The sequence below is a fragment of the Sciurus carolinensis genome, chromosome 4 (assembly GCF_902686445.1).
Source record: "Sciurus carolinensis chromosome 4, mSciCar1.2, whole genome shotgun sequence".
Lineage (NCBI taxonomy): Eukaryota > Metazoa > Chordata > Mammalia > Rodentia > Sciuridae > Sciurus > Sciurus carolinensis.
Window position 1 is genome coordinate 108,584,107 of NC_062216.1, and position 27,828 is coordinate 108,611,934.

General features: G+C 42.8%; 1 protein-coding gene across 4 annotated transcripts; it reads left to right on the forward strand.

The window, feature by feature from the left end:
* Positions 1–797: 797 nt before the first annotated feature.
* Positions 798–26,247, forward strand: LOC124981973 (ATP-dependent 6-phosphofructokinase, muscle type). 4 transcript variants are annotated; one of them, XM_047548065.1, is made up of 23 exons: positions 798–928; positions 4,834–4,926; positions 11,830–11,903; positions 12,812–12,889; positions 14,416–14,605; positions 14,880–15,045; positions 15,769–15,813; positions 16,283–16,391; positions 16,508–16,603; positions 16,845–16,937; positions 17,511–17,636; positions 18,990–19,054; positions 19,565–19,628; positions 20,383–20,532; positions 20,980–21,050; positions 21,408–21,495; positions 21,582–21,734; positions 22,191–22,355; positions 23,580–23,641; positions 23,883–23,994; positions 25,188–25,287; positions 25,368–25,473; positions 25,713–26,247. In XM_047548065.1, the coding sequence occupies exons 2-23, from the start codon at positions 4,842–4,844 to the stop codon at positions 25,855–25,857; spliced, it is 2,343 nt and encodes a 780-aa protein (XP_047404021.1). In that variant the 5' UTR covers positions 798–928; positions 4,834–4,841; the 3' UTR covers positions 25,858–26,247. The 4 variants fall into 4 exon arrangements, with proteins under 4 accessions (XP_047404021.1, XP_047404022.1, XP_047404024.1 ...); XM_047548066.1 differs by having other exon boundaries at positions 823–880; XM_047548068.1 differs by lacking the exon at positions 798–928 and adding an exon at positions 2,281–2,313.
* The last annotated feature ends 1,581 nt before the right edge of the window (positions 26,248–27,828 follow it).

Genomic DNA, 27,828 nt, shown 5'->3' on the forward strand with positions numbered 1-27,828 from the left:
AGAGGCATTGAAACAAAGACATAGAGCAGAGTAAGGGATGGAGAGAACAGGATCTGAGTAAGGGATGCATTCCTAGAGCATGTGACCCACGTTCCCAGGGTGGATCCTGTTTGCAGAGTCCCACAGACATACTTCACTTGCAGACTACCAGAATCCTGCACCCTTCCTACTACAGGCTTTGAAAGGGGCCATCACAGCAGCGCTCTTGCCTCTTGGTACTTCCTTGTGAATAAGTTAGCTGAAATTTCCATATTTTCTGTGAGAAAGGTAATGCAAATATTGATGGAGTTTTAAGGTTATTCTATAGAAAATACCAGTAGTCAATGTTTCTCAAAGGCAGGGACTCTATTCCGTTTGTCTTTTCATCTCTCATCACCCAAGACAAAACCTGGCACACAGACTCCGAATAAATGTTTGCTGGAAGAGTGATAGAGGTGGGATAGGGCCAGAGGGGCGGTTTTATTATCAGTTGCTGAAGATGTTTGAATGCAAAGTCTCAGGCAGTGTGGGCAGAAAAAAGTTGACTGTGCTAAACACAAGAGAAGCAATTAAATACTTTCTGATTCCCGCTAGGTACAGGAGTCAATGGCTCCCAAGACGTATATGAGGTCCTCAGGATCTTTTGAGGAATGAAGAAACTAAGCCGCTGCCATTTCTGAGCACAGTTCTTAGGGGGAGGAGGAAGAGGAGGAGAGAGGAAAGCAAGGGGAGGCGGAGCCTCCTTGTCAGCATCTGTTAGTGGAGGTTGGGAAGCCTCCCCTCTTTCCCCCCGCCCTGCTGCCTCCACCTGGCTCCTCCCCGTGTTCGCCAAGCTCCCCTCCCCCTTTCCCCAAGGACAATCTGCAAGAAAGCAGCGAACGAGGAGAGCTAAGACTAAAAGGCAAGAGGGAGGCCTTGGGTGAAGAGCAAAGAAAAAAGCCGAGTTGAGGTGGGAGTGAACGTGCTGGGAGAAAGCGGTGGGGAGAACTGAAAGGAGCAGAGGGACACCAAGAAGTGATAGGCATCGGAAGCCGGAACCGAGGGGGGATGGGTACTGGGCAGTGATGAATACCAGCCCCTTGGTTAATCTCCCTGCACTTGCATGCTCGTTTCCCTGGAATTGGGGATGGCGGGGCAGGCGAGGGCTGGGGTGTCGACAGCGTTGCCCTTGGCCGCCTGATCTCTTACTTGGCATTCTTCCAATTCAAATTGGGACACCTATGATGCTGTCTCTTTGCATTCCTGCCCACCCCCACAGTGCTTATATACACATATGCATGTGTGTGTGTGTGTGTGTGTGTGTATACACACACATATACATAATATCTGTGATTGTCTACTTGGGTGTCACTGTGGGTCTATAAAGGATGCTTATGTATGAGTCTGCATATATTTCTGTGTCCTGTGCCTCTCTTAACTGTCTTAGAGATTCAGGAGAAAAATGTGAGTTGTTTACAGGTCAGAGCTCCTAACCTTCTAGTTATGGTGAATTCTCTCCCCCACTGTCACCTCCCTGGGTGGAAGATCCTTGTATGGGTTTCTACCTGTGATGAGCCTTCTATCACTGTGATGTGCTCCAAGAATGAATTAGAAGAAAACATTACGGAAAGAGATGAGCATATTCAGATGTCTTCTATTCCATTCTAAATGTTTGTGTTTCTATTTGCTCCAGCCACTTAGTCTTTTCCAAGATCAGCAGGAATTTTAATGTTAACATTCTATCTAAATAAGATAGTGCCTCTATTCATGTTTGTGAACCTTTCACTGTTTGTACTACATGATTTCATAATAGTTGTGTGAGTGTGTTTTAGGAGTAGAGAGAATATGGAGGTGTATCTGTATCCAGGGTTACTTTTAATTTTTCATATAATTGTATTTCTTGTAGTGCACCAGCTCATTAATGCTTTCAACATGTATTTCTTAAGCTCCTGTCATTTGCACAGATTTCACTAGACTTTGGTAGGCTGTGGAAGGGTTTTAAAAAATGAATATGATCCCTGTTCTGGAGAATTTTCAGACTAGTTAGGGAAAGTGACTTTAGCTGTAAGCTCTCCAGTGATCGGCAAGCTTTTTCTGTTAAAGGCCAGATAGTATTTTAGGCTTTGTAGGCAGGTGGGTCTCTGCTGCAATATCTACTCTGTGGTTGCAGCAAAGAAGCAATTATAGATAATATGTGAATGAATGAAGGTAGTATGGACAGAAGGTAGTATGGACACTGAGTTTATTTATTTATTTTTTTCCAGATGGGGTCTCTGTATGTTGCCTAGGTTGACCTTGACATCTTGGGTTCAAGCAATTCTTCTGCCTCAGCCTCCCTAGCAGCTAGGACTACAGGTGTGCACAACTATGCCCAGCAATGCTGAAATTTGAATTTCTTATATTTTTCACATGTCGTGAGATATTTTTTGCAACCATTTAAAACTTAAAAAAAAAAAAAAAAGACCTTTCATAGTTTGCTGCCATTCAAAACAGGAGAGTGGCAAGATTTGGCTACAGGCTGTAGTTTGCTGTCCCTTAATCTAGTCCAACCCTCTTTTTAGTACAGAAGAAGTAATTAAAATGCCTCTAAAGTGGTATATTTAAGTGCAAATTGAGTAATCGAGTTCTGGACAATATGTGATTTAGAGGAGTATAAAAAGAAGCCTTCCGGAACCTTTGGTTATCAGTAAGGTTTAGCAGGTTAGTAAGAGTGAAACTAGGACTCGTCATAAGTAATGAAGTGGAATATAGATTTGTGGAAAGGATCAGGGTACCCTGGACAAGGGATGGGGACAAGAGTGGGGACAAGTAATGCAACTTTCAGATGACAAAGAAACAGAAACTCCATGGGTGCAAAGATTGAAGCCATAGGTAGGGGAACTAGATCATACGAACTTTGAATGCCAACGCTAGAGGTTTGAACTTGACTTGTCAGTGCTAATTGTGTAGCATGTTTATTAATTTGTTTCTTGTAAGACTACGTGTGTTTATGTCTGTCTTCATATGTGTCTCACTGCATGTATTTTATTGACATCTGTGAACTGTGTGTTTATGTGAACTATGTCTCTATAAGCAGCTACCCTGATTTCCCCAGGCGTAGAGCAGAAACACAAGCTGCTCTGATAGTTCTTCTTCCTGTACGTGAATCCTCTCCCCATTAAAAACTTTAGGGGCCTGCGACTTTCTGATGAAAATTTGTGTTTCTGATAAAAAGAAGAAGGAAACACAGGCAGAGAGATATCAACTGTTTTAGTAAGTAATTCAGGTAGAAAGAGGCAGTGAGGATAGAAAAGAGGGGATGGATATGGAAGATAATAAGAAGGGAGAATAATAAGATTTGGTGACTATTTTGATTCTGAGAGGAAGAGAGGAGATGTGTTTTTTGGTTTATTTGTTTGTTTGTTTGTTTGTTTTATACCAGGGATTGAACTGAGGGGCATTTAACCACTGAGTCACAGTTCCAACCCTTTTTAATATTTTTTTTTTTTGCGGGGGCATGCCTGGGATTGAACTCAGGAACACTCAACCATTGAGCCATATCTCCAGCCCTATTTTGTATTTTACTTAGAGACAGGGTCTCACTGAGTTGCTTAGCACCTCACTTTTGCTGAGGCTGATTTTGAGCTCGAGATCTTCCTACCTCAGCCTCTCAAGCCACTGGGATTATAGATGTGTACCACTGTACCAGACCCTTTTTAATTTTTATTTTGAAGCAGGGTCTCACTAAGTTGCTTAGGGCCTTGCTAAGTTGCTGAGACTGGTTTTGAAAATGTGATCCTTCTGCTTCAGCCTCCTGAGCTGCTGGGATTACAAGCATGTGCCACTGTACCCAGCAGGAGATATGTTTTTAAAATAACAGGTTTTAACCTGGATAACTGAGAGTGATGATTCTATTGGCATTTTACAGATAGAAAAGTATGTCTTATGTGCTCCTTTGAGAGAGATAATTCCTAAAAATAAAACCGTGAAGGCATACCCATGACACATGTACATATCTGTGTGTATGTGGCAGTGATTTTTGTGCTTTCCCATTTGACAGTTGAAGGGTGAAAGCCTGAAGATGAAAGATCAAGAGATGCCCAGGAGGCTGAGCCTGAGAAGGATGGGAAGAGCCATAGAAAGTCCCTAACTATTCCTGAGTCTGACACCATTAATTTGTAGAATTTCCAATATGAATGTATAACCTCATGGGCTGGGGATATAGCTCAGTTGGTAGAGTGCTTGCCTTGCAAGCACAAGGCCCTGGGTTCAATCCCCAGCACCGCAAAAAAAAAAAAAAAAAAAAAAAAAAAAGTATAACCTCAGACTCTACTGTCAATTCCACATCGTCCAGGCCTGCTCCAGTCAGTCAGTTCCATAACATTCAACCCAAAGCTTAACCATAAGTCAATTTATCCTTGCTTTACTGCTTCTACATTGCTAGTTCTCAGTCTGCAACCCAAACTTCATCTGATTCCTACCCTTTACTACAATTCTTTCATTAAAAGAGAGGAATCTGTTTTAGAAATCCTTTTTATCAAGGCTAACTCAGCTTTCCTACCTCCTTTCTCATTTCTGTTCAGTTAACTGACCTTTTCCCTGACCTTATCTTATTCTCCAAATAGGTTCCATTGGGGTGGGAGGGAAGAAGAAGGGATTAACCAGGACTTCTGCAGTCTTGGGCTTGATTACTGTGACATTTCAGCTTGTCACTCTGCAAGGGTGCGGCACTCCTCTGGAAGACATCCAAAGCTCCCAGGCTGCATAGCATAGCATAGCCTTAGTGTAGTGGGAGAGCCTGACTGGGTGGCTCTAGGCAGTCTAATAGAGACAGTTCTTGAGTGATTTGCACCTTGATTCAACTGTGTCTTAACTGACCATTGTCTTAAATTCTAGAGTGGATCATGACCCATGAAGAGCACCATGCTGCCAAAACCCTGGGGATTGGCAAAGCCATCGCCGTGTTAACCTCTGGTGGAGATGCCCAAGGTAAGGAGGAGGGGGCAAAATATAGTCCCCTGGAATTTCTTGATCCCCTTGACCTGTAGAATAGAACTGTATGTTCACACTGGAATTCTTGGCTTTCCTAAAAATCTCTGTCAGATCTAAGTCCCCAAGTATATTTTGATTTTAATTGCTCTATTTTTATTTATCCAAATCTTCAAAAAACTTCTTTCCAAGTTTCTCTTAAGATTTGGGGCCATTTTGATCCTTTAGTACCTAAATTGGTGTTTTCTCAAGCAACATTGGAAAGAGACTAAAGAGATAAAATTGTTGAGAAGGCAAAAAGTGGATTAATTTCAAGAACTTGGGAAAGAGTAGCAAAGGGAAAAGACCCAGAGTTGGTATTTCTTGGGCCTCAGATAGACCCTCAGGTATTAACTCTGATATCTGGAGAGTTCCTGCACTAACCAAAACCAGTCAGCACTGTTTTCCCTGACTTTTTCTCCCTTTACATTCCTTTAGTCCTTGACCAAATGGGAATGGCAGCAGTTAATAAGTACAGAACCACTGGGGGATGGAAGGTCAGTAAACAGAACCAGAGATAACCCTTCTGTGGGCTGAGTCCAAGAAAGCTAGTCTTACAAAAATCAGCTATTTATCAGAGGTGGTGTGATTTTTTTTTTTTTAATGCTTTTCAATTTGATCTTCTTATATATTCTAGTTTATAATACATTGAAGAGGGACAGAATCTCTTTGAAAGGGTTACCAGAACATGGATACAGTGATAGAATAAAGAAAGGGATTTCAGCTAGTCTACTCCCTTATGCCACTAAACCTAGACTTTCCTGGTGTGCTAAGAACCCAATTTGTGTAGAGTCCATTGTGAAGAAGTTGGTTTCCTTTGAGAACATGCAGTTTAATGAGAAAAGATGTTATGTATTATGGCAGTTCTTATGTAAAGGCACATAAGAAAGAACAAGTGTGTGCCTTAGTTAAGTGGAATTCACTTATATGAGAAATGATGGACCCTGACTGGATTAATCAGGGAAAACTTCATGGAAAAGATAGTTTCAAGAAACTGATCCCTTTATTTAAATGCAGTGTTTAGAAGAGTGGCTGACACATCAAAAATGTAATGTTAATAGAAATGAATTTTTGAGCGTCTACTGTGTGTCAAACAGGATGATAGGCACTAAGAATGCATCCAAGAAAAAGACAATCTTTGCTTTAAGGATATTTCTTATTAGTAAATTAGTAAAGCTAGACTTTGAATATATTTTAAGCTAATGTTTAGTTATAATTGTGATACATGTTGTGAATCAGAGAATTCTGGAATGAAGAAACTGAGTGGGGAGGGCATGGCCTGAGTTTAGAAACTGACCAGATTAGAAACGCAGAGTCCTGGTAGAGTTGAAGAGACTGTGGGCCTGGTTTCTGTCACTTCTCTCTTCTCTGTTGGCAGAACCCCATTCTGGTACTGAGATCTTCAACATAAACTCTTGAAAGCTAATCCTGGATCTATGTTAGTTAGGTACAGGTTATTGGGTTGTCAGATAAGGACAAGAGAGAGCCTGCTAAAAATTTTATGTGACACACACAATATGAAATGATGAAGGAAAAGAACTCTTTGGAGAGGAAAAGAGAGAAAGAGAGAAACAAAATGGAAGCCTAGAATTTAATTTAAATCTAAGCACAGACCCTATCAGCTTCTGATCCCAAGCAGTGAAAATCTCTTATTCTATGGATGACTTGCCTGCTATAAGGGAAGGGTCATCTTTCAGTAGAACATTCTCCAATGAAGAATAAGCTCATTTCTGGAGGGTTTAGCTGAGCCAAGACCTGTGAGACTCTGTAATAGATATAGTATAGGAGATATCTCACCTGTGAATCCACATAACATCACAGGAACATGTCCACAGGGATGGAGAGATGTAGAAAATAACATTCTAGGAAGGCAAGGAGGCAAGGTGGAAAACAGAGCCAAGAGGTCCCTGCTGAAGGCACAGCTCCACTATAGAAGTGGCCTGTCCAGAGATAAATTTGATGGGCACTAGTTCTCCTAGGGAGAAAGCACAGAAAGGTTTTGTTTTTTTTTTTTCCCCTAGACTCTGAACCACCTGGGAAAGTGAAATTGACTCTATAAACTCCACAGAGGACACAACTCTGTCATTCTCTGAGCTCAGCAAAGCTAGAAGGAGAGAAGTAGAGAAATGGTCAGACATCCTAGGCTCAAAAACCAAGATTTCGGGCTGGGAATATAGTTCAGTTGGTAGAGTGCTTGCCTCGCAAGCACAAGGCCCTGGGTTCAATCCCCAGCACCGCAGGAAAAAAAAAAAAAACAAAAAAAAAAACCAAGATTTTTGGGATGCTGGACTGATTAAATACCAAATTATAATTCCTTTCCAACCCAGGAAAGAGAAAGGCTCCAACCTCCCTAAACCATGCCACTTTTAGCCTAATGAAATCAGCATATGCTCAGGTACATTGGCACATGCCTATAATCCCAGCTAGGGGGATTCCAAGTTCCAGGTCAACCTAGACAATTTGGCGAGACCCTGTTTCAAAAAACAAAAAGGAAAAAAAAAAAAAGGTGGGGGCAGGGGTGTTGGTGGTGAAGCTGGGAATGTAACTCAGTGGATTCAATCCCTTGTACCAGTGATAGGCTCACATCAGCATATCCTGACCCTGGAAAGGACCTCAGACATCTGCTCTAGCCCTCTATCTCCAGACAGGCAATCATTCCAATTGCATGATTATCCTAGTTTTAAAGGTTTATAGGAACAGGGATCCCATTACCTCTCTGGATTGCTATTCTAGAGTTTATAATTTTTAGTCACATATTCATTAGAAAGTGCAATTCACATCTGACAAACATTTATTCCTTATAATTTAGAAAATTTTATTCAAAGTTCAGAGAGAAAGAAACTTCTCTAACATCAGCTTTTAAAAAAGTTATGAAAAAAATAAAAAATAAAAAAGTTATGACCAAGTCCTTTATTAGTTTTTCTCTATTTAGTTGTATAGAGACCCCATCTCCCATAGCTCTTCTCCCAATAGGCTGTAACTGGAGATTCTAAACTACGTGCTTATAATGTTCTCTAGAGCCTTTCCTGGCCGTACCCAGAATACCTTCTGTTTGGTGCCTGTAATCTTATCCTTCGTCTTACTTCTAATAAGTCAGGCAGCTGCTCATAGAGAGTTATTTAGGGCAACATGAAACAGCCAAGGAGAGTCTGGCTAGGACTGACTTGGGGCCAGACTAGGCCAGTGAGGTTGGATGGAAGACGCCAAAGAATTGCTGAGCTCTTGGTATAAACTGTCTGTATACCCGAGTCTGATTTTTTAAGGATGTAGAGGTTTGAGGCACAGGTATAGGAATGAAAAGTGGATCTTAAAACTTGATTTCTAAGAAAACACTCATTCAGTATACAGTCAGGAAGGATAATCTCTGGAGGTTATAAGATTGAGGCAAAAAGGTCCAGTAAGGAGAGAAGAGAAAGAATCTTCCCTATGCCCAACAGATTTAGATATTTCTGCCCATTATCTATTGTTTTCTTTACACTGAAAACCTTTCAAGTCATTTGTTTCTCTTCAGCCACCCCCACTCCTTCCACTCTACTCAGCTTGGGAGCAGGAAATTATATTCCATCCTACACATTTCAGATTAACATTTTTTTCCTTATTTCCTAAAATTACAGATTTACATGCAAGAACTCCAGGTATCCAATGGAGAGTCCCATAGACCTTGTGATGAGCTGGAAAACAAATAGTTTCATATGTTTTCTGATCTTAATGAACTGACTTTATTCATCTCTCCTAAAGTATCAGTGGCTCTGTGTTGACTCTTTGTTCTTTTTACATGTTTCTTTCCTAAAGCTTTTGAGAAACCCCCTCCTCCCTTCACAGACTTTTTTGCTTTGTTTTGTTTTGATTCATTCAAACTAAGTGTTTGAACTCAAGACTTGTAGATTTCATGGGGTTTTGCCTTAGTGATGTCACAGTATACTGTGACATCAGGGCTCACCAGTGTCTCTTGTTGATAAGCCCAACCTTCCAGTCCTTATCTAAGATCAATTATCCAAAGCATTTGGCACTATTCTCATTTCTTAAAACTGCTCCCATTTGACTTTCAAGACATTGCTAAGCCCTGGTTCTCCTTTTGTCTTTGTTTTCTTCACAGAATCACATATAGTTGATTTTCCTCAGGGTTCAATTCCTTGCCCTTCTCCTTTCTGATTCTATATATTCTCTTGAGACAGTCTATCCTAAGTTCACCTGGCTGTCCCATGAGCACATCAAACTTGGCATATTCCAATATGAATGCATCATTTCCACTCCAACCTTCCCAAACCAAACCCTGGCCTAGCACAGCAAATGGCACCACAGCTTGACCCTTTGCCTAAGTCAACATGGGGCAGTCCTCCTTCTCCAACATCTTGAATTTAATCACATTGCTGATTAGATAGATATAGTCCTGTTGTTTCTGTTTCCTAGATGGCTTCTGTCCAGTATTTGTTTTGTCCTAAATTCTGCTCTTCCAGTACAGTTCCTCCTGTCTAATGTAGGATGCCAGAGAGCCTCTAATCCTAGTGATGCCTCCCTCAAGCTGCCTGTCACACTGCTGCCGGAGTCATCTTTTGATAATGTAGACCTCATCATGTCCCTCTGCTCTCAAAATTCTTCAGAGGTTCATTGTCTGCCACTTTTTTGTGTGTGTGGGAGAGGAGGGGCCACAGACCTCACTTTAAGAATCAAATGAAAGCTCTGGGCCTTCTTCCAAAAGAAATGTCCATGCTTACAAACTTTCATCCAGTTTTGTGGGGTTTATAGATTCCCTGAAACCCCTCATCCAGGAATCCTCACGCTCTGGCCTACAAAATAAAAAGCCATACTTCTCTGTGTTGTATTTGGGGCCTATCCACCTGTGTAGCTTCATTTCTTGCCTCATATTTTACATTTTGCTCTTTAATTACTGAATTACCTCAGATTATTTCTTGACTCTGACCTTTGTTTGTGCTATTCCTCCTGCCTAAAACACTTTTCCCCAAACTGCCTACCTGACAAAAAGACTTACAGGGAAATTGTCCTGTAGCTCTCTGGACAATGCTATATTTTCTGATGTTCTCCTGGCAGGTATACATGCTCTTTGTTCTTGTTCCCACTATACTTTGTATATCTTCTTTTTCAGGATCGGTATGCAATATTGTAATTCTTTACATGTTGAGGACCATTACCCAGTCCTTTATTTTTGTTTTCTCAGAGTCTGTATTGCTCATTGCTCTATCCCCAGGGCCTAGCATGGGTGCCAGGAACATGCTAGATGTTCGGTGTTCAATCAATATTTGTTCAGTGAGTGAATACATTCTCAATTTGATTTGGAGCTAAGACCATGTCAGCCTGGAGAGAGAGAGAGAGAGAGAGAGAGAGAGAGAGAGAGAAGAAAAAAATATTCTTGTCCTTTTTATTTTGTTCCAGATAGCATTGAATTATTCAATGGTTTGTAATGACTTTCAGTCTGGTGCTGCAGATTTTTCCAGTTCTTCTTCCCTGGTGCTTAATAGTATATGGTATTTCCCCAGACAGGGTTTAAGGATCATTTGGATAGATTTTAGATTGAAAAAGAAAAACATGTACTAGAATATCAGAAAGAGGGCAGCTAAAATGGTTCATGAGAAGTTGATCCATTGTGTCTTTAAGATACTTGAGCATTACCATGAACCCCTTCTCACATGGCAAGGTAGGACAGGGATGTCTCCCATCTCTCACCAATAAAACCGTGCTTAGCACAGTATCAATAGCATTGTTCCTAATTGGGGCACACATATGAGGCACCCACTGCATGTTATATATTGGTACAGGTTGGCTACTCCACAGTGCTTCTAGAAGAAAATTCTTATCATTGAGCAGCTCTTGGAAAGGGATGCTTCTCATCTGTGAAAAGGGAAAAACTCCTTTCCATTTTAGTCGTGTTTTTCTTTTCAAGTAGAAACAGAGAGAGTAATTTACAGCATATTTTTAAGTACTCCTACACGTCTTAATGTACAGGACCACAGGAGAAGGTCAGCAAGTCTTTGTTAACTAATTGAGTGAATGCCAGAAGACCATGAGAGAATGAGTTCCCCACTGATGCTATGCATCTGGTCACAAACCTCTTCTGACAGTGCATGAGCCAGAGGATCATAACTGTGTGCACAAATTGAAACACAGACCAACTCAGATGACACTGAACAGCTGTGTGTGTGTGTATGTGTCTAGACTGAAAGAATCTACCATCCGGTAATAGACATACTCATGAACAGATATGATGCATCAAGTCATGAACCACAGAGAGTCATGTCATTTTCTGAAAAGCCTACTATAGCTAGATGCATGTCTAGTTTCAGTTCAGGAAGCAAGGAGAAACCTAGTCTAACCACTGAAATTAGTTGGGCATGGCATTGTAGTCAAGAGAATACTATTTAGGACATGAATTCAAATTCATGAACTTTATATAGAGTATTAGCTCTGTGACCTTGACCTCTTAGAGCTTCAGTTTCCAAATCTATAAAATGGGGACAACTCCAGGGTGGTAGATAGGATTAAATGAGATAATACTTAACCATTCTTAGTAGTGTCTAACCTATAATACATATTTTATAATACATATATTTTCTTTTTTTTTAAGAAAATGCTTGCTTATTGCTGTTTTTATCCTTCAGATTGTCCTGGCATAGAAAGGTCTTGGGAAAGGCAGGATTTTTAGGGGGAAAGGGAATAGAGAATCTGGAACTTCATCAACATTAAATGTAGTAATTGGAGGCAAGGAGACCAAAAGACTTGGATAAGAAACGTATCTTAGCTTTAGAGAAAAGGACTTACTCTATTCTTTAGCCAGCTGTAGTGTCTTTGGGTTCCAAGGCTGCTTGTCTTAGGAGTAACCTCTCTCTGACTTGTCTTCCCTCCTTGTAGGCATGAATGCTGCTGTCAGGGCTGTGGTTCGAGTTGGTATCTTTACTGGTGCCCGTGTCTTCTTTGTCCATGAGGTTGGTTCTCTACTTTATATTCTGTTTTTCTTTCTCTGTTCCCTACTTTGTACTCTTATTTTTATTTCTCTGTTCCCTGCTTAGTCTGCCTCCCACTACCTTCTCACTTTCTTTTTCTTTACCTCCCAGTTACATTGCTATTTTTCTTTTCCTTGGCTTTCCATCTTCATGAGTTACTCCTTCCTACTCTTGGCTCAAATAATGATGCAGGGACCCAGACTTCTGCAAACTGGGTCCTCATGTTGCCTGTTCAATTTAAAGGAAGAAGGGTATCTCCATCTTCCTTCCACCTACTCCCAAACACTGAGAAAAACTGAAATGGGTAGTATTTATAGCAAATTTAGTGTCTCCAGGGGCAAAGCCCCAGAAGGAAGGTCTCTCACTATGTTTCTGAATTTGCTTAATTAATTTTCTGAGGTTCTAGCTCCTCCTTGGTCCCCTTCTCTCAGTTCCCTCTTATGCTTCACCCACCTTTCTTTTCTGTAAAATCTATCTGCCTTTCTTCTCTCAAATTTTACAGTTTTGTAATAAGTCACATTTCTTTCCTTCCCTATCTCCACTATCCCCTTTTCCTTTTCTCCTACTGTTATTCAAACAATCTGGTGTCTAGTCCCCCTGGGAAGCAGATTGGAGGAAGTAGCATGAGCCCAAAATAAGATAAACTAAGATTAAATATTATGAAGGGTATTCTGATGTTTTGAGAGGGAGAAACTAGAACAGGTTATTGAAAAAATGGACACCTCCTTCCTTGAACTGTGTTAAATATGAGAGCATCATGTATATCAAGGGATCACTCATGGGTGAGGTGACTTGATTCTCATAGAACCTCTTCCCAAGGATCTTGTCTTAGTCCTAGAAATTTAGGGGAAAACCACATAGAGACTGAATGGATGTCATGTCCCTCACAGGGTTACCAAGGCCTGGTGGATGGTGGAGATCACATCAGGGAGGCCACCTGGGAAAGTGTTTCGATGATGCTTCAGCTGGTATGTTCTAAAGAACTCTCATTCCATATTTGTCTTGTCCTTGTCTCATCCCACTCTGATTTAGGCTTCTGCTCTGAATTTCCTGCCATGTGGCTTGATGTGAAGGGATTCAGTGACAGGAGAAGGGCTTATATTTGCCCTTTACTCTTTGCATTTGAAAACATCACCCTGGTTTCCTGGGGTGGGGAAGGGGTGGGAGAAGGATCACAGGACAGTTTGCTCTTTATGAAAAGGTCACAAGCAAGACTTTTGGAAACTGGCACATAAACAAGTTTGCCTGTGGGGTCACGGGGAAGGTCTGGCCCTCAAAATAACCTTACTAGAGGACTGGAGCCAGAAACAGCTGAAATCTGCCAGTCCTCTTGAGATGAAGAGGTGACCTGAAACCAGACTGTTTAAAGGAGGAAGAGCCTCTCAGAGCCTAAAAAATAAAATAAAATTCTAGGAACATACTTTTTTTTTTAAATATCCATAGCCCTTAATGCTACCTACTTCTACTAATCATTCTAGACTTCTTTTAATCTGTCATCCACTGTGGGCTAGCCCAGTAGATATATAACCATTTGCTGATTTTCTAAAACATTGACAAATTACATTTTTACTCCCGTTCTTCATCTAAATCCCCTAAAAGTCTGTGGGAAGAAATTTAATGTTCAGTGCTTGGTGAAGGCTCTATACAGGCAATAGTGCCTGCCATTTGGTGGCCTGAGAATGAGCCAGAATTCTCCACCAATACCACGAAGTCATGGATGCTGGAAGCATATGTTATTTATGAAAATGCTAAGTCTACTTACCTATCTTGGTGTATCAGTAAGTGTCTGGTAATTTAAAACTCTATACCCAGAGCTATTTTTCCTGTGAATACCTGGGTATTAATAGCTCCTACCATTAGCACCATAGATCCCAAGGAACTAATAAGAATGAATCAACAGTGCCTGTGTAATCTCACTTAGAAATCAGTGTGATAGAGAGGAAAAAATACTACTAAGCATACTGGAATGGATCCCTAATAATTGTTTGGACACAATCCAATAATGTCAGGTCTTTGGGGAAAGTTGAGCATGGAGGCACACACCTGTAATCCCAGCGACTCAGGAGACTGAGGCAGGAGGATTGAGTGTTCAAAGCCAGCTTCAGCAATTTAGCAGCCCTAAGCAACTCAGCAAAACTCTGCCTCAAAATAAAATATGAAAGGGTCTGGGGATGTGGCTTAGTGGTCTAAAAGCCAACAGAGGTATGCATTCCTTTATTCTCTATGAAGATAACGTCTTCAGTGAAATGGATTAATCTTAGCTGTCTTCTAAAGTGTGTGGCAGAATAAGGGAATGGTCCCTTTATGTCTCAGCTAGCGTCATTTCCCATTGTCCTTTAAAAGGGGCAGATGACTTAGTGATGTTAGGGAACTTCCTAGGGAGTCACATAGTTGTGTCAGCTCATCACAGTGTTGGAATGCAGGAAATCTTAGTATTTTGAACCTAAACTTACCTGTGTCATCTGGGGAGCTGACTTCTACCTCTCCCCTTAAGGGAGGCACAGTGATTGGAAGTGCCCGATGTAAGGATTTTCGGGACCGAGAAGGACGACTCCGAGCTGCCCTCAACCTGGTGAAGCTTGGGATCACCAATCTGTGTGTCATTGGGGGCGATGGCAGCCTCACTGGGGCTGACACTTTCCGATCCGAGTGGAGTGATTTATTGAGTGACCTCCAGAAAGCTGGTGAGAATTATTTATATCAGCATTACTTGTTCTGTGAGCAAATGTGTGTGTGCGTGTGTGTGCGCACACGTGCACATGTACACATAAGAGGAAGTACCCTTTAACTCCCACTGGAGAAAGTTAACCAGACACAAATAGGCAATCTTTGCCTTCCTTTCTTTTGCCATTGCTTGTAATTCCCATTGGCCATAGTTTTTTTTCTCTCTCTAGTGATCTATTCTGTAGGCGTGCCAGGTATCTTAGCCAGTGGTTCCTGGTTCGCTTCCTTTTGTAGGTAAGATCACAGCTGAAGAGGCTACAAAGTCCAGCTACCTGAACATTGTTGGCCTGGTTGGCTCAATTGACAATGACTTCTGTGGTACTGATATGACCATTGGCACTGACTCTGCCCTGCACCGGATTGTAGAGATTGTAGATGCTATCACCACTACTGCTCAGAGGTAAGGGAGCTTGGTAGAGAGGTAGCAAAGGAGTATGGCAGTTGGGACAGACAAGGGTTAGGGGGCTAGTGAAAATGAAAGTGTCTGGGCTATGGCCAGCTTTCTGGGGGCTAGAATACTGTTTTAACTAAGAATAACCCCCTAGAGCACTGGAGTTACACAGCTCCCTAAATGCTCCAAGATTTGCCTTTTGCCACTCGTCAGTCTGTTGTCCAAACATAGCTCTGAGGTCTTGAATACCTGTAGGGCCTCCTAAATGTCTGCTGCCCAGGCTGCACCAGATCCAGGGGGTCCAAAACCTGAGCTAGCCTAGAGACTGTAGATGCTTTGGGCACCACTTCTCAGAAATAAGCAGGTGGGAGTGAGAGCAAGGCAGGACAGGAGGATGTGTTTGGAACTAAAGAATAACAGTTTGCCCCGGGTAATCCTGCAGGACTGTGGTTTAGTCTAGTACCCTTTTCATTTCTTTCTTTTCTTTTTCTCTCTTTCCTGGTCCATCTCTTTCTGGAACAGAAAGATGTGGGAATGACAACTTTTACTGCTGTGGTTTCTCAGGCTTAGGGAGAACACCTTGTTCTCCCCTAGGTCTTGCCTCCCCTAGGTCTTCCTGGTCTCCACAGCATAAATACATTTCCCAGAGGTTAATTAGCCTAGATGTGGGTGGCAACTTCATCGTGACCCTAGGGAAACATGGGCTTTGTATATCCTGTGTCTCTTTTACAGCCACCAGAGAACATTTGTGTTAGAAGTGATGGGTCGCCACTGTGGGTAAGATCCCCATCCTGACCTACTTGTTCCATGGACACAGAAATGTACCTTTCCTCTTCCCCAGAGTCTAGTGAGATCTCTCAGTAGTAGGATATCTGGAGGTTACATGCTCCTTGCGAACCCTGTCCCTGCCTCTGCTCTGCCTCCCTAACTTACCTACATGTGTGTGTGTGTGTGTGTGTGTGTGTGTGTGTGTGTGTGTGTGTGCACAGGCTCAGGTATACACTCAATGTGAAGGGATGAACAGTCTCTGAGATAGGAAACCACTGGGGTAGTTGAGCATGAATAGAAGGTGCTCTTCAGGGACAGCTTCTCATTGACATGCCCTGTGCTCTTACCTTATCTCAAGAATGAAATGCAGGATCCGCAGACCTTTCACCAACTATGGGGACTAGGAGACCTTGTTGGGTATGGGGAGGCTATTTGTGGAATATAGTTCCTAGTGTCATGCTTCTGGCTCTCATCTCAGGTACCTGGCCCTTGTCACCTCTCTCTCCTGTGGGGCTGACTGGGTTTTTATTCCTGAATGTCCACCTGATGATGACTGGGAGGAACATCTTTGTCGCCGGCTTACAGAGGTACAGGCACTTTATTTTGCCCTTAAAACAAAATCCTTCACCCTGTCCCACTGGTGGTCCATTTTTCATCCATCAGTTTCATTCCACTAACCACTTTTCCTTTTGTTCTTGATCAGACAAGGACCCGTGGTTCTCGTCTCAACATCATCATTGTGGCTGAGGGTGCAATTGACAAGAATGGGAAACCAATCACCTCAGAAGACATCAAGAATGTTAGTAGAAGTGAAACTGGAGAGACTCAGCACCATAGCCACCCTGACCTATTACCTTAGTGGTTTCTGAGTCTCCTGACACTGCATGTCCCCTTGGTTCTTCTGTATATCTGTTTCCAGGTCCCTCTCCCTATTTTCCTCCCACCATTATAAGATAAAAGAAAAGGTCTTGCATTTTTTACCTTGGTCCCTGCACCTTATCTCCTCTTGACTTTGTGTGTCCCTTTCTTGGTCCTTTCAGCTGGTGGTGAAGCGTCTGGGATATGACACTAGGGTGACTGTTTTGGGGCATGTGCAGCGGGGTGGAACACCATCAGCCTTTGACCGAATCCTGGTAAGTCACACACATTAGAGCCCTGCCGTCCTTTCCTATAGGGCTTACACCATTGCTCACTCTACCCCTCTACCAGCCTCTAACCTACAGTGGCCCTTGACCCATTCCCATATACTGAGATTTCTCATCTGTTAGAATGATGGGAGGGGGAGGCTGTAGGTCCCCTGTAAGTTGAGGACCAATATCTTAGAGCTCTAGGCATCAGTGAAATATTGAGATATGTTTAGACACTCAGTTTGAACCCTCTATTTAATTGGAAGAGATGCAGTCTACTTCCTTGTTATATCAATTAAGAAGGGAATAATTTTAAGCCCCAGTAATTCTGTTAATTACTGTACTGGAACTGCTTCTCTGGAACCAAGTAGAATCCTTAGGGTCCTGATGGCAAGAGGACAAAGTCATCAAGCTTTAGATGAAATCTGGATAGAGAGGAAAAGCCCAATAAGTTCTTGGCTGAGTTCACAGGGAACTCAACCCTGTGATTTGGAAAGTACCTGTATATCCTGACTCTCTACACTAATCCAATATGAGAAGGCCTGAACCAGACTGTTTTTGCTGTTTGGGCTCCTGCAGGGAAGCAGGATGGGTGTGGAAGCAGTGATGGCACTTTTAGAGGGGACCCCAGACACCCCAGCCTGTGTGGTGAGCCTCTCTGGTAACCAGGCTGTGCGCCTGCCCCTTATGGAGTGTGTCCAGGTGGTAAGTAATGATCCCTTTTTTTTTTTTCCCTTGGTACCAGGAATTGAACCCAGGGGCACTTAACCACTGAGCCACATCCCCAGCCTCTTTTTATATTTTATTAGAAACAGGGTCTTGCTGAGTTGCTTAGGGCCTTGCTAAGTTACTGAGACTGGCTTTGAACTCTATCCTCCTGCCTCAGCCTCCTGAGCTGCTGGGATTACAGGCATGCACCAGTGTGCCTGGCCCAACCCCCTTCTTAATAGTCCCAAGCCCCTACCTGGGAGCTCATAGAGCATGAGACCAACTTCTAAGGCCACTGGTACAAGAGCAGATAGAAAAGCAGGATGGTGTAGTAAGAGACTCATGGGGGAAGGAACATAGTGGGCTGTAACCCCTCTAGATATAGGAGCCATAATATCTCTTAAGTTTGTGTTTTCCCACCTGTAAAATATTCTTAAGGAAGATGGGAGATTCTACATCCTTCCTAGAATTGAGTCCCAATATCGCCTAATATCTGACCTTAAACCCTCTTATGTCTTTATCAGAAGAAAAATGCAATATCCCTCCTAATGTTATTAAAAACAGAGTGACATTAAGTTCTGGCTGGGTAGCTTTTGTCTTTACATGATAGCTACCTTGAATTTGTTTCTCTAAGCCAACATGAGGTTACAGATACTTATCTCAAGTCCTTATTCCAAGGACTGGAGTTAAGAAATATAAGGATTTAATACAATACCTGGAAAATGTTGAGTGCTCAGGAAATGGCAGCTTTTACTGTAGGGGTATCACCCTTTGATACCACAGGGTAACCATTATGGTTGGGAGTGAGGGTGTCACACCTGATTATCAGGACTGGTCTAAATGCTCCCTGTTTGCTAGCTCACTTCTCTCTGAGACTCAGGAGTCCCAATGACCTAAAACTTCCCTTCAGGAAGTGCATCTCCAAGAGCTCAAAAACTAAAGCTCTGACTCACAGAGCAGAAAGCAGTGGTGGAGAACACATGGCAGGGTTCACTCTTTCTTCTTCCTGTGTTACCTGTGGGATCTTCTTTATTTACTCAGTAGTACAGAGACTGGGGACCTGGGTGTGGAGTAGAAGAAGATGCTGTTAATCTGTGAATACTCTTACACTCTCTCCATAATTCTAATAAATAAAACATGAGTGTAGTCATTTTCTTTTGCTGCTCATTATTCAGAAAACTAAGAAGAAATAAAGATTCTTCTGTGAAAGTTCGGAGGACCATAAAAAATGTGGGGTGCATGGTGGGCAGAATTCAGTCCCATGCCCAGAAACAGGATGAGTACAAATGGAAATCCAACTGTGCAGAATCCTTCCCTGGAGTTGTAACTATTGCTGTGTTCCTCCCCCAGACCAAAGATGTGACCAAGGCTATGAATGAAAAGAGATTTGATGAAGCCATGAAGCTGAGAGGCCGGTGAGGAAATGACTAGAAGTTTCCTAGCTACAGAAATTAGATACCAGAATGAACCCCAAAATCCACATAGGCCTAGAAACAAAGTATGAGTCTATGCTTCTTGTTTTCATTGTCTCTGTAACAATTTCTTTCACAAGAAAATTATCTGTGAGGTGACCAAGAGGCTTAGTTCATCCTAGGGATGCTCTCCCTGTGATTGATCTTTTGACAATGTAAAATAATCTGTTACTTCTCTGTGTGGATCCTAGCCAGACCTTAAGTTTCTCTCAGCAAGGGAGAGTCTCTTGTGGTGTTGAGCACAACACCTGGGAGGAGAGTGCTTAGGGAGTGTTTGGCAAATTAGTGGGCCCTTTATATCCCTGTGCAGTCCCTGCTCTGCCCTGGTTATGTCCTTAGAAGCTTATCCTATGGAACTTCACTCTGGGACCAAAACTTTAGGTCTGAATTCCCATGGCTGTTGGCCATAAGGAATGACCTGAAGATACCCCTGTGCCTTTGTACTTTTTATAGGAGCTTCATGAACAACTGGGAGGTATACAAGCTTCTAGCTCATGTCAGACCCCCGGTCTCTAAGGTACTGATGATTCACCCTTGACCTTCTCCCTCCTTCAGTCTCTCTTTTATAAGGTGCTATCCTCAATCCACGCAACCTAAGTCTTGCCATTTTCCTTGCCCCCACTCTAATCTTCCATGCTGGGTACCTGACCTTCCTGTGATATTTTCTGTTAGCCAACCCAGGTACTACTTACTATCCCTGTGATCTTAGCATGTCCTGGATGTCTCTAACCCAAGACCCATTCCAAGTTTAAGGCTGTTTTGTAGCATGCAAAGAATAAGAAAGAGGGCTTATGTATTTTATTCTCTGGAAATAATCACATAAATCTATCTCAGCTACCTTTCCATTAAAATAGTGATTCTCAATACTTAACTGTATATCAGAATTATCTGGGTTACTCATTAAAAATGTAGGTTCTTGGGCCCTGCCTAAGGCAGGAACAGTAACGTACAGGTTTAACAAGCTCCAGTTGGATTGTGATGCAGGTGGTCCAAGGATCACACTTTGGGAAACACTGCTCTGAAGAACCCTTATTTGTTACATAATGATATCTGAGATCAGGAACAACAACTTTATTTATTGGTTTATGGTAAAGAATTTTGCTTCTGTAGTGTGAAGCAGTGGTCTATTCTACCATTCCCTGGTGCTGGGAGCGGGGGATGAGTATTGTCACAGGCACACGCCCTGATCTCAGGACAGTAAAGGACTCTGCTTCTCTTAATAACCTCCTCTCCACTGTGGGGCTTTCTGTCCCCACCTTCCTCCTGTACAGAGTGGTTTGCACACTGTGGCTGTGATGAATGTGGGGGCTCCAGCTGCCGGCATGAATGCTGCTGTTCGCTCCACTGTGAGGATTGGCCTTATCCAGGGCAATCGTGTGCTGGTTGTACATGATGGCTTTGAGGGCCTGGCCAAGGGTCAGGTATGAAGGAGGGTACATTTTCTGGGGCAAGGGACAGTCACAGGGAAGATCAGTGTAACAAGGGTGGCAGATTCATATGTGCCTCCCTGATCCATACTACTTCCCTCTCCTCTTCCTGGGTTCAAGTGGAAGTAAATATTTAATTTTAGGGCAGTGGGAACAGGCAGGAACCACTAGGATGAGCCTTTACAAATATTATGTTCTGTTTAATTCTCTATCCCAAAGCTCAGTAGAGTATCTGGCATAAGAAGGCACTTATTATCTAAATGAGCAGGAAAAGTGGAAGAAGTTCCATGCACTGGGGGGAAGAAATCCAGGGTCTGGTGTTCCTTTTATAGGCAAGAGAAACTCAAGGGGAGGGATCAAAGCTCAATAAGTGGCATCAGACCCACACAGGCCTCATGGTATTCTAGCTGTAATGCAAAACTGTGTGACCTTTTCCTGCAGATCGAGGAAGCTGGCTGGAGCTATGTTGGGGGCTGGACTGGTCAAGGTGGTTCCAAACTTGGGACTAAAAGGTAAGGGGCATTGTAGAGCACCTCCTCCCAGTCACCCCTTCAAGATATCCCTTGAACATGTGCATCAGTTCATTAGGTCAGGGCCTGCTTCCACACCCGCTGTGGTCCAGATCCTTTCCCTTAAAGCTCATAGTGGCTTCAGTGAGGACAGACAGGGCCATCCCCACATCATGTAGCAGCTCTGACAATATAGAGCCCCAGTGTATGTCCTTATATTGGGGTGAGAGGGTGGGAAGAGAAGGGATACAAGTCAAGACATTATAAATAAAGCACCATTGTAACTCTGGCTTTTCTCTCTTTCAACCATGCTGTCTATTCAAATTCTCACTCCTTGCTCCCTGCCACTGATCAAACTAGGACTCTACCCAAGAAGAACTTTGAACAGATCAGTGCCAACATAACTAAGTTTAACATTCAGGGTCTTGTCATCATTGGGGGCTTTGAGGTGAGTGCTTCCCACCATTTCTTCCCCTCTCCCTCCTACTTTCCCCTCTCTTCTCAATCCTGCCCTTTCTGCTATCTTGTTCTCAGGCATACACAGGGGGCCTGGAGCTGATGGAGGGCAGGAAGCAATTTGATGAACTCTGCATCCCATTTGTGGTCATTCCTGCTACTGTCTCCAATAATGTCCCTGGCTCAGACTTCAGCATTGGGGCTGACACAGCACTGAATACCATCTGTACGGTGAGAGCCCACCACCACTTCCCTTTTGGCCAGGATTATAATCTCCAGAGTGAGTGTAGTCCTGGAAAAGGATTACACTCATTGCCAAACAAGAGGCAATGTTTGAAAAAATGCTTCTTCAAACCCAGGTGTTCATACATATTTTAATGGCATCCATTCTCCTAAATGAGAAATACATCAAATATTACCAATTACTCTTTTCCTTTCTGAGGTCACATAGCCTAATTACCCTACTCTGAGCAATGTTAAGGATAGGTAGAGCTTCCTTCCCAGGAGAGAAGTTCTGCAGTGTAGTTGGCCAATGTACACCCTCCCTGAATGCAAATACTGATGAGACTTAGAGGCCCTGCCAGCCCGGGAAGGTATTGTTCTTGAGTTGAGATAATGGCAAGGGCCAAAGAAATGACAAGAATCAGGTTCCTGACCCTGTCTTTCTATGATCCTTTGTCTTTGCAGACATGTGATCGCATCAAACAGTCAGCGGCCGGCACCAAACGTCGGGTATTTATCATTGAAACTATGGGTGGCTACTGTGGCTACCTGGCCACCATGGCAGGACTGGCAGCTGGGGCTGATGCTGCCTACATTTTTGAGGAGCCCTTCACCATTCGAGACCTGCAGGTAGATGGCCACCCAGACCCTGCTAGTTATCTCTCTCCTGCCCCAGCTTGTCCCCCAGCAGTCCTCTTGGTGATTGGAGCTATGGGATTTCAAGAGGAGGATAGAGCTGATTGGTCTGTGGAGCCCTGTGAAGAATACAAGAAGTGGGGTGCCATGGCACACACCTGTAATCCTGGTGACTTGGGAGGCTGAGGCAGGAAGATGACAAGTTTGAGTGTAGTGAGGCCCTAAGCAACTTTCTGAGACCCTGTCTCAAAATAAGATAAAAAAGGGCTAGGAGGTAATTCAGTGGTAAAGTACCTCTGGGTTCAATCCCCAGTACAAAGGAAAAAAGGGAGGAAAAAGACTAGAAGGAGCTCTGTACAGCAATTCTCCAGTGCAGCCTCACACACATGACCTTAGCTTTGTTTTTAGAGTGCACATTTTGATTCAGGTGGCACTTTTTGCATTTTGTCATCATAACAAACTTGTAAAGAAGGTATTTTCTCCATATTATAGATGAGAAAGGTTTAAAAGGGTTAAAAACCTTTTCTAAACTCCTATGTAAGCAGGTAGTTTTAACTGCTTACTGCTTACATCATGCCGCCTTCCAGATTTCCCTCATTACCAATCCATTTTTGAGGGAGATAGTCTTTCACCTCTAGGGTAGGGCTCTGATTTGTATTTCACAGAGGGGCCATATGACCTTATTTTCCCAGATTCCAATTTACGGGAGGAGAGGAGAGCCACAGAGTGGAGGTTTACCAGCAAGCTGAGGGAACTCTAATCCAGGATCCCAGCCAACCCAGCCAGGAATGAGGGGAGGGAGTTTGCCTCCTTCATGCTCAACGCAAAGCTTAAGTAAAGCAACATATTCTGTCCAGATGAGTCACCACTTTACATACAAGCAACCCACGTAAAGACCAACACTATGAGCAGAATCAGCCCTCTGAGGGAAAGGGAATCTGAAACCGGGGACAGGGAGACCAGTGAGGGTGAGAGCTGACAGTTTCTAATGTGCCCACTTCAAGTTCTGCCTCATTTCAGGTCTTTGTGGAAATTTTAGTTCACACTAAACTTCTTAAGGGCATTAGGCACAGTTCAGGTTCAGGATTGTAAATAACTCTCTTCCATGTCCCTCTCCCCTCTTGTAGAGGCCTGGTGTGTAGAAGAAAAGAGATTCATGTGGCTTGCCCAACCTTATTCACTCCCAGCTAGGCTTAGGACTTACTGTTTCATTTTCAGGCGAATGTTGAACATCTGGTACAAAAGATGAAAACAACTGTGAAAAGGGGCTTGGTGCTAAGGTACCTCATCTACAATTTGTTCTTAAGTGAAGTAAAAAAATATTAGTCAGGCTTTGGTCCTAACCCACAGAATGGATCCATGATTGGGGTGCCCTGAGGAATCTATAAATGAAAAGGGATGGATAGGCCTATCCCCTAAACCCTGGGAGGAGGTAGAAAAGGGAAGAACAGAGCTTACAAAGTCAGAAAGCAGGGAAGGAATGACAACAGGAGTGACAAGCTTTTGGTATGCACCCGGCAGGAATGAGAAGTGCAATGAGAACTATACAACTGACTTCATTTTCAACCTGTACTCTGAGGAGGGAAAGGGCATCTTCGACAGCAGGAAGAATGTGCTTGGCCACATGCAGCAGGTAGGGAATACACCCTAGCCGTGCCCTTAACCAGAAAGCTATCACCCCAATACCCACAAAGGCTCCACTGATCTCCCACTGATCTCTCTGTTGGAGGCTCAGTGCCACCATAGAGCATGGGCCTACAATCTCTTATTGTCACAGAATCTAAATGTCTTTATCCAGAAATGACCTTAGAGATGATGTGGTCCATCATCTTCATTTAGGACAGGATTCCTTAACCTTGGCATCATTGCATTTGGGGTAATTCTTTGTCATGGATGGCCGTTCATACATTGTAGGATGGTTGAGCAGCAATTCTGGATTCTACCCAGTAGATGCCAGTAGCACTTTCCCCTTACCCTCAACTTTAACAAAAATGCCTCCAAATGCTGCTGAATGTTCCCTGAGGGGCAAAATCATCTCTAGTTGAGATGATTCAGATAAAGAAAATGAGGTCCAGACAGGAGAAATAATTTTTTAAGGGTCACTCATAGTGCTAGAATGAACCTAGTTAGTGTTTTTCCCACCATACCATCCTTCCTTTAATGAGGAACCTGTTGAGTGTCAGGTATTGGGCTCCATTTCTACTAACTGGGGCTTCAAGGAAAGAATTTTCTTTCTACATCAATGATACAGATGGTGCAGTGGTCTGAGGTCCTCCTCTATCCCAGTGCCCTCAGCTGATGCCTGTTAAGCATTGTCCTTTTTCTACCCACAAATGAATTCCCAGTGTTTTTGAATGAACTTACCAGTCCCTGAAGGATGGGGTGTTATTGGATAAATTTGAAACCCTATTTCCTGTTCTTCCTTCCTTCCCACTTTTCCCACATACTTTGTCTTAGTTCAAAGGAGATCTGTATGATGTTTTATGTTTTTCTGGAGTTCTACCAAGGGCAGCTAAATTGGGCCTCAAAGAACACTTCTGTTATCACTGGTGATGGTGACTGACAAAAGCTGCTAGACTGAAGACAGGTGGGAAAATGACCTCATGACCAAAAGGACTAAAAAACAAAGTTGTGAGATTAATCATCCCCTTTAACTAATTACTCTTATATTTGATAAATGGGCAGTTCACTTTCAATCTCCATACCATCTCAAGGTATCCTTTCACAGACTTCTGAATTCCTGTAAACTCAGGGCCCATTCTTTCTTTTTTCTCTGTGTATCTAGTTATATCTGCCATTCCCTCTAATTTTTTATTCTTTTTCCAGGGTGGGAGTCCAACTCCCTTTGACAGGAATTTTGCCACTAAGATGGGAGCTAAGGCTATGAACTGGATGTCTGGGAAAATCAAAGAGAGTTACCGTAATGGTAGGTGGGGTAAGAGAGTAAGTCCCCTTGTTGAGGTCAGTTCCCCAGTATAGAAGCTGACTGACCATCCTTTATTACAGGGCGGATCTTTGCCAACACTCCAGACTCTGGCTGTGTTCTGGGGATGCGTAAGAGGGCCCTGGTCTTTCAACCAGTGACTGAACTGAAGGACCAGACGGATTTTGAGTGAGTACATCTACCTTCTAGGGTGGTCCTCTCCCTGGGAGTTTCAAGTTCTACTTCTCCCCAACCTGTTCACTGTCTTCATTGCTTTTCTTTTAGAAACAACACTTGTAGCCTTACCCATTTCAGATCTCATGTCCATGTCCTAAATGCATACTCTGCTCACCTTAAGTATATTCCTTTAGTAGAAGTTGATTGGTATACTGAAGACCTGTATCATCATCCACCTCGTTCCTCTGTAGGCACCGAATCCCCAAGGAACAGTGGTGGCTGAAGCTGAGGCCCATCCTCAAAATCCTAGCCAAGTATGAGATTGATTTGGACACCTCCGACCACGCCCACTTGGAGCACATCTCTCGGAAGCGGTCTGGGGAAGCTGCCGTCTAGATCTCTTTGGAGTGGAGAACAGATTTTCTGGTCATGGTCAGCTCTCCTCTTGCTAGATCTAAGTCCACATTTTCTCATTCTTTCAGCTCTTTTTTCATTAGGTTTCCTTTTATTCTGTACCTGTAACCATGATCAGCTCTGGTCAGGAGTTGGGGAGAGGGCAGTGAGTGGAATCTTCTAAGTAGAATTGATCTTACTTCTACCCCAGCTTCACCTGTCACACAGGCCAGGTTCCTCCAGTGCTACTGCTAGCTTTCAGCTACTCAGTTAGAGTTTTCCTAAAAATAAGCTTTATTTATTTCTTTGTGATAACAGAGTCTTAGTTCCTCTACTACTTTTATTACAGTGGCAAACTATAACTACATTAATAAATGCCAACTGGTCACTGTGCTTTGGGTTCTCCTGTTATTATCTTCAAAAGTGAAATGTCATCAGCCTCATCCACCAGACCTGCCCAGAAACCCCGGAAAAAGCAATCCATGTGATCATCATGTACACTCTTCTCTGTCTTTTGGATTATTTTCCTGCAGCATCTCTTGGTTCTGTACAGAGTCCCAGGACACAGGACATTGACTCTCATCCTCATTCCACACTAGTCCTTCCTGCATCTCCTGCAGTCAAGAGGACACTTTCGTGTCTCATAAGCACAACATTATTTTTCACCTCTCACCATATACCCATGGCCCAGGACTGCATTTTTCTGGCCATCACACAATCTCTGCTCCTCTAACCCAGCATTCTTCCTTCTCAACTTTTCCTTTATACTCCTTCCTGCATGAAAGCCAGACTCCATTTAACAGAACCTTCATGGAAAAGACGTACATTTTGAAATCCTGGAAAATAGAGACACCATTCCTGGATCTGTTTGGGAGTTGGTTGGAATCCTGCTTTAGAAAGATGTTGGTTCTCACTCAGCTACAGTTTTTCTGTTCCATAATAGCTGCTTCTTCCTCATTACTCAAGTGCCCACATAATGCAGTTGGTCCTCAATATTGGACTATAGGCAGTACCCCTAGTTGACAGGAGGGGTACTGTCTTAATGCCAGATTAAGATTAGCCTCCAATAACCAGATCATGGCTGTCAGCACAGGTGCGAACCTTCCTTCCAATCCGTACAATTTACTTACTTGCCTGATGAGGCAGGGAAGATGCTCACTGTATTATAGGGGTGGAAAAAGGAATTATTTTAGTATATCACTTTTGCTGGTTATCCAAAGTAATTCTTCTATACTCCTAAAACAGTTCCTCAGTGTGACTGAGAAGGTTTGTTTTCAGGTCAGAAATTAAAGCAGCCAAATATTCTCTCCAGTTCTTGAAGGGAAGAGAAATTAATAGTAAATATTAATCTCTGGTAGGTATTTTACATGCTATCACTGAATTCTAAAAATAGCTTTATATAGGGAGTGGTGGAAAGGACACTAGCTGAGGGTGATTAATGTCTTCCAGGTCTTACAGTCTAGCAAAAGTGGGACTGAAATTCAATTGATTTCAAAGCCCATCGCCATTCTTGATGCCTCTTCTTCCTTACCATGCTACCTCAACTTCAGAAAACTATTAGGGCTATGAAAATGAAGCAAAGTTCCAGTATTCATCAGAACATTTTAAGTGCTAACTGCCATTAATTTATAGGTTCTCTTTCCTATCTTTAATCCTAGAACTGCTTCTTTGAGAAAAAGACGAGGGTAGGGGTGGTTAGGTAGAAAGGTAATTAAAGAAGAAAAACGTCTTTTTTTTTTTTTTTTTTTTTTGGTGCTGGGGATTGAACCCAGGGCCTTGTGCATGCAAGGCAAGCACTCTACCGACTGAGCTATCTCCCCAGCCCAAAAATGTCTCTTTTTAAAGAGGGAAAAATTTAGGATCATAATATGATCTTAAAAAAAAAACAACTGAAAAAGGTAGTGAAGACCACTTAAAAACAAAACCCCAAACCTATTAAATACATGCCACTTCCCCAAAGCTAAAAAGATGAAG

Excerpts from the sequence above, each read along its gene's own strand:
- LOC124981973 (XM_047548065.1), top strand. The coding sequence starts at position 4,842 with ATGACCCATGAAGAGCACCATGCTGCCAAAACCCTGGGGATTGGCAAA. Across the intron at positions 12,890-14,415 it reads TTTCGATGATGCTTCAGCTG|GGAGGCACAGTGATTGGAAG; the intron begins GTATGTTCTAAA and ends TCTCCCCTTAAG. Across the intron at positions 23,995-25,187 it reads TGCTTGGCCACATGCAGCAG|GGTGGGAGTCCAACTCCCTT; the intron begins GTAGGGAATACA and ends TTCTTTTTCCAG.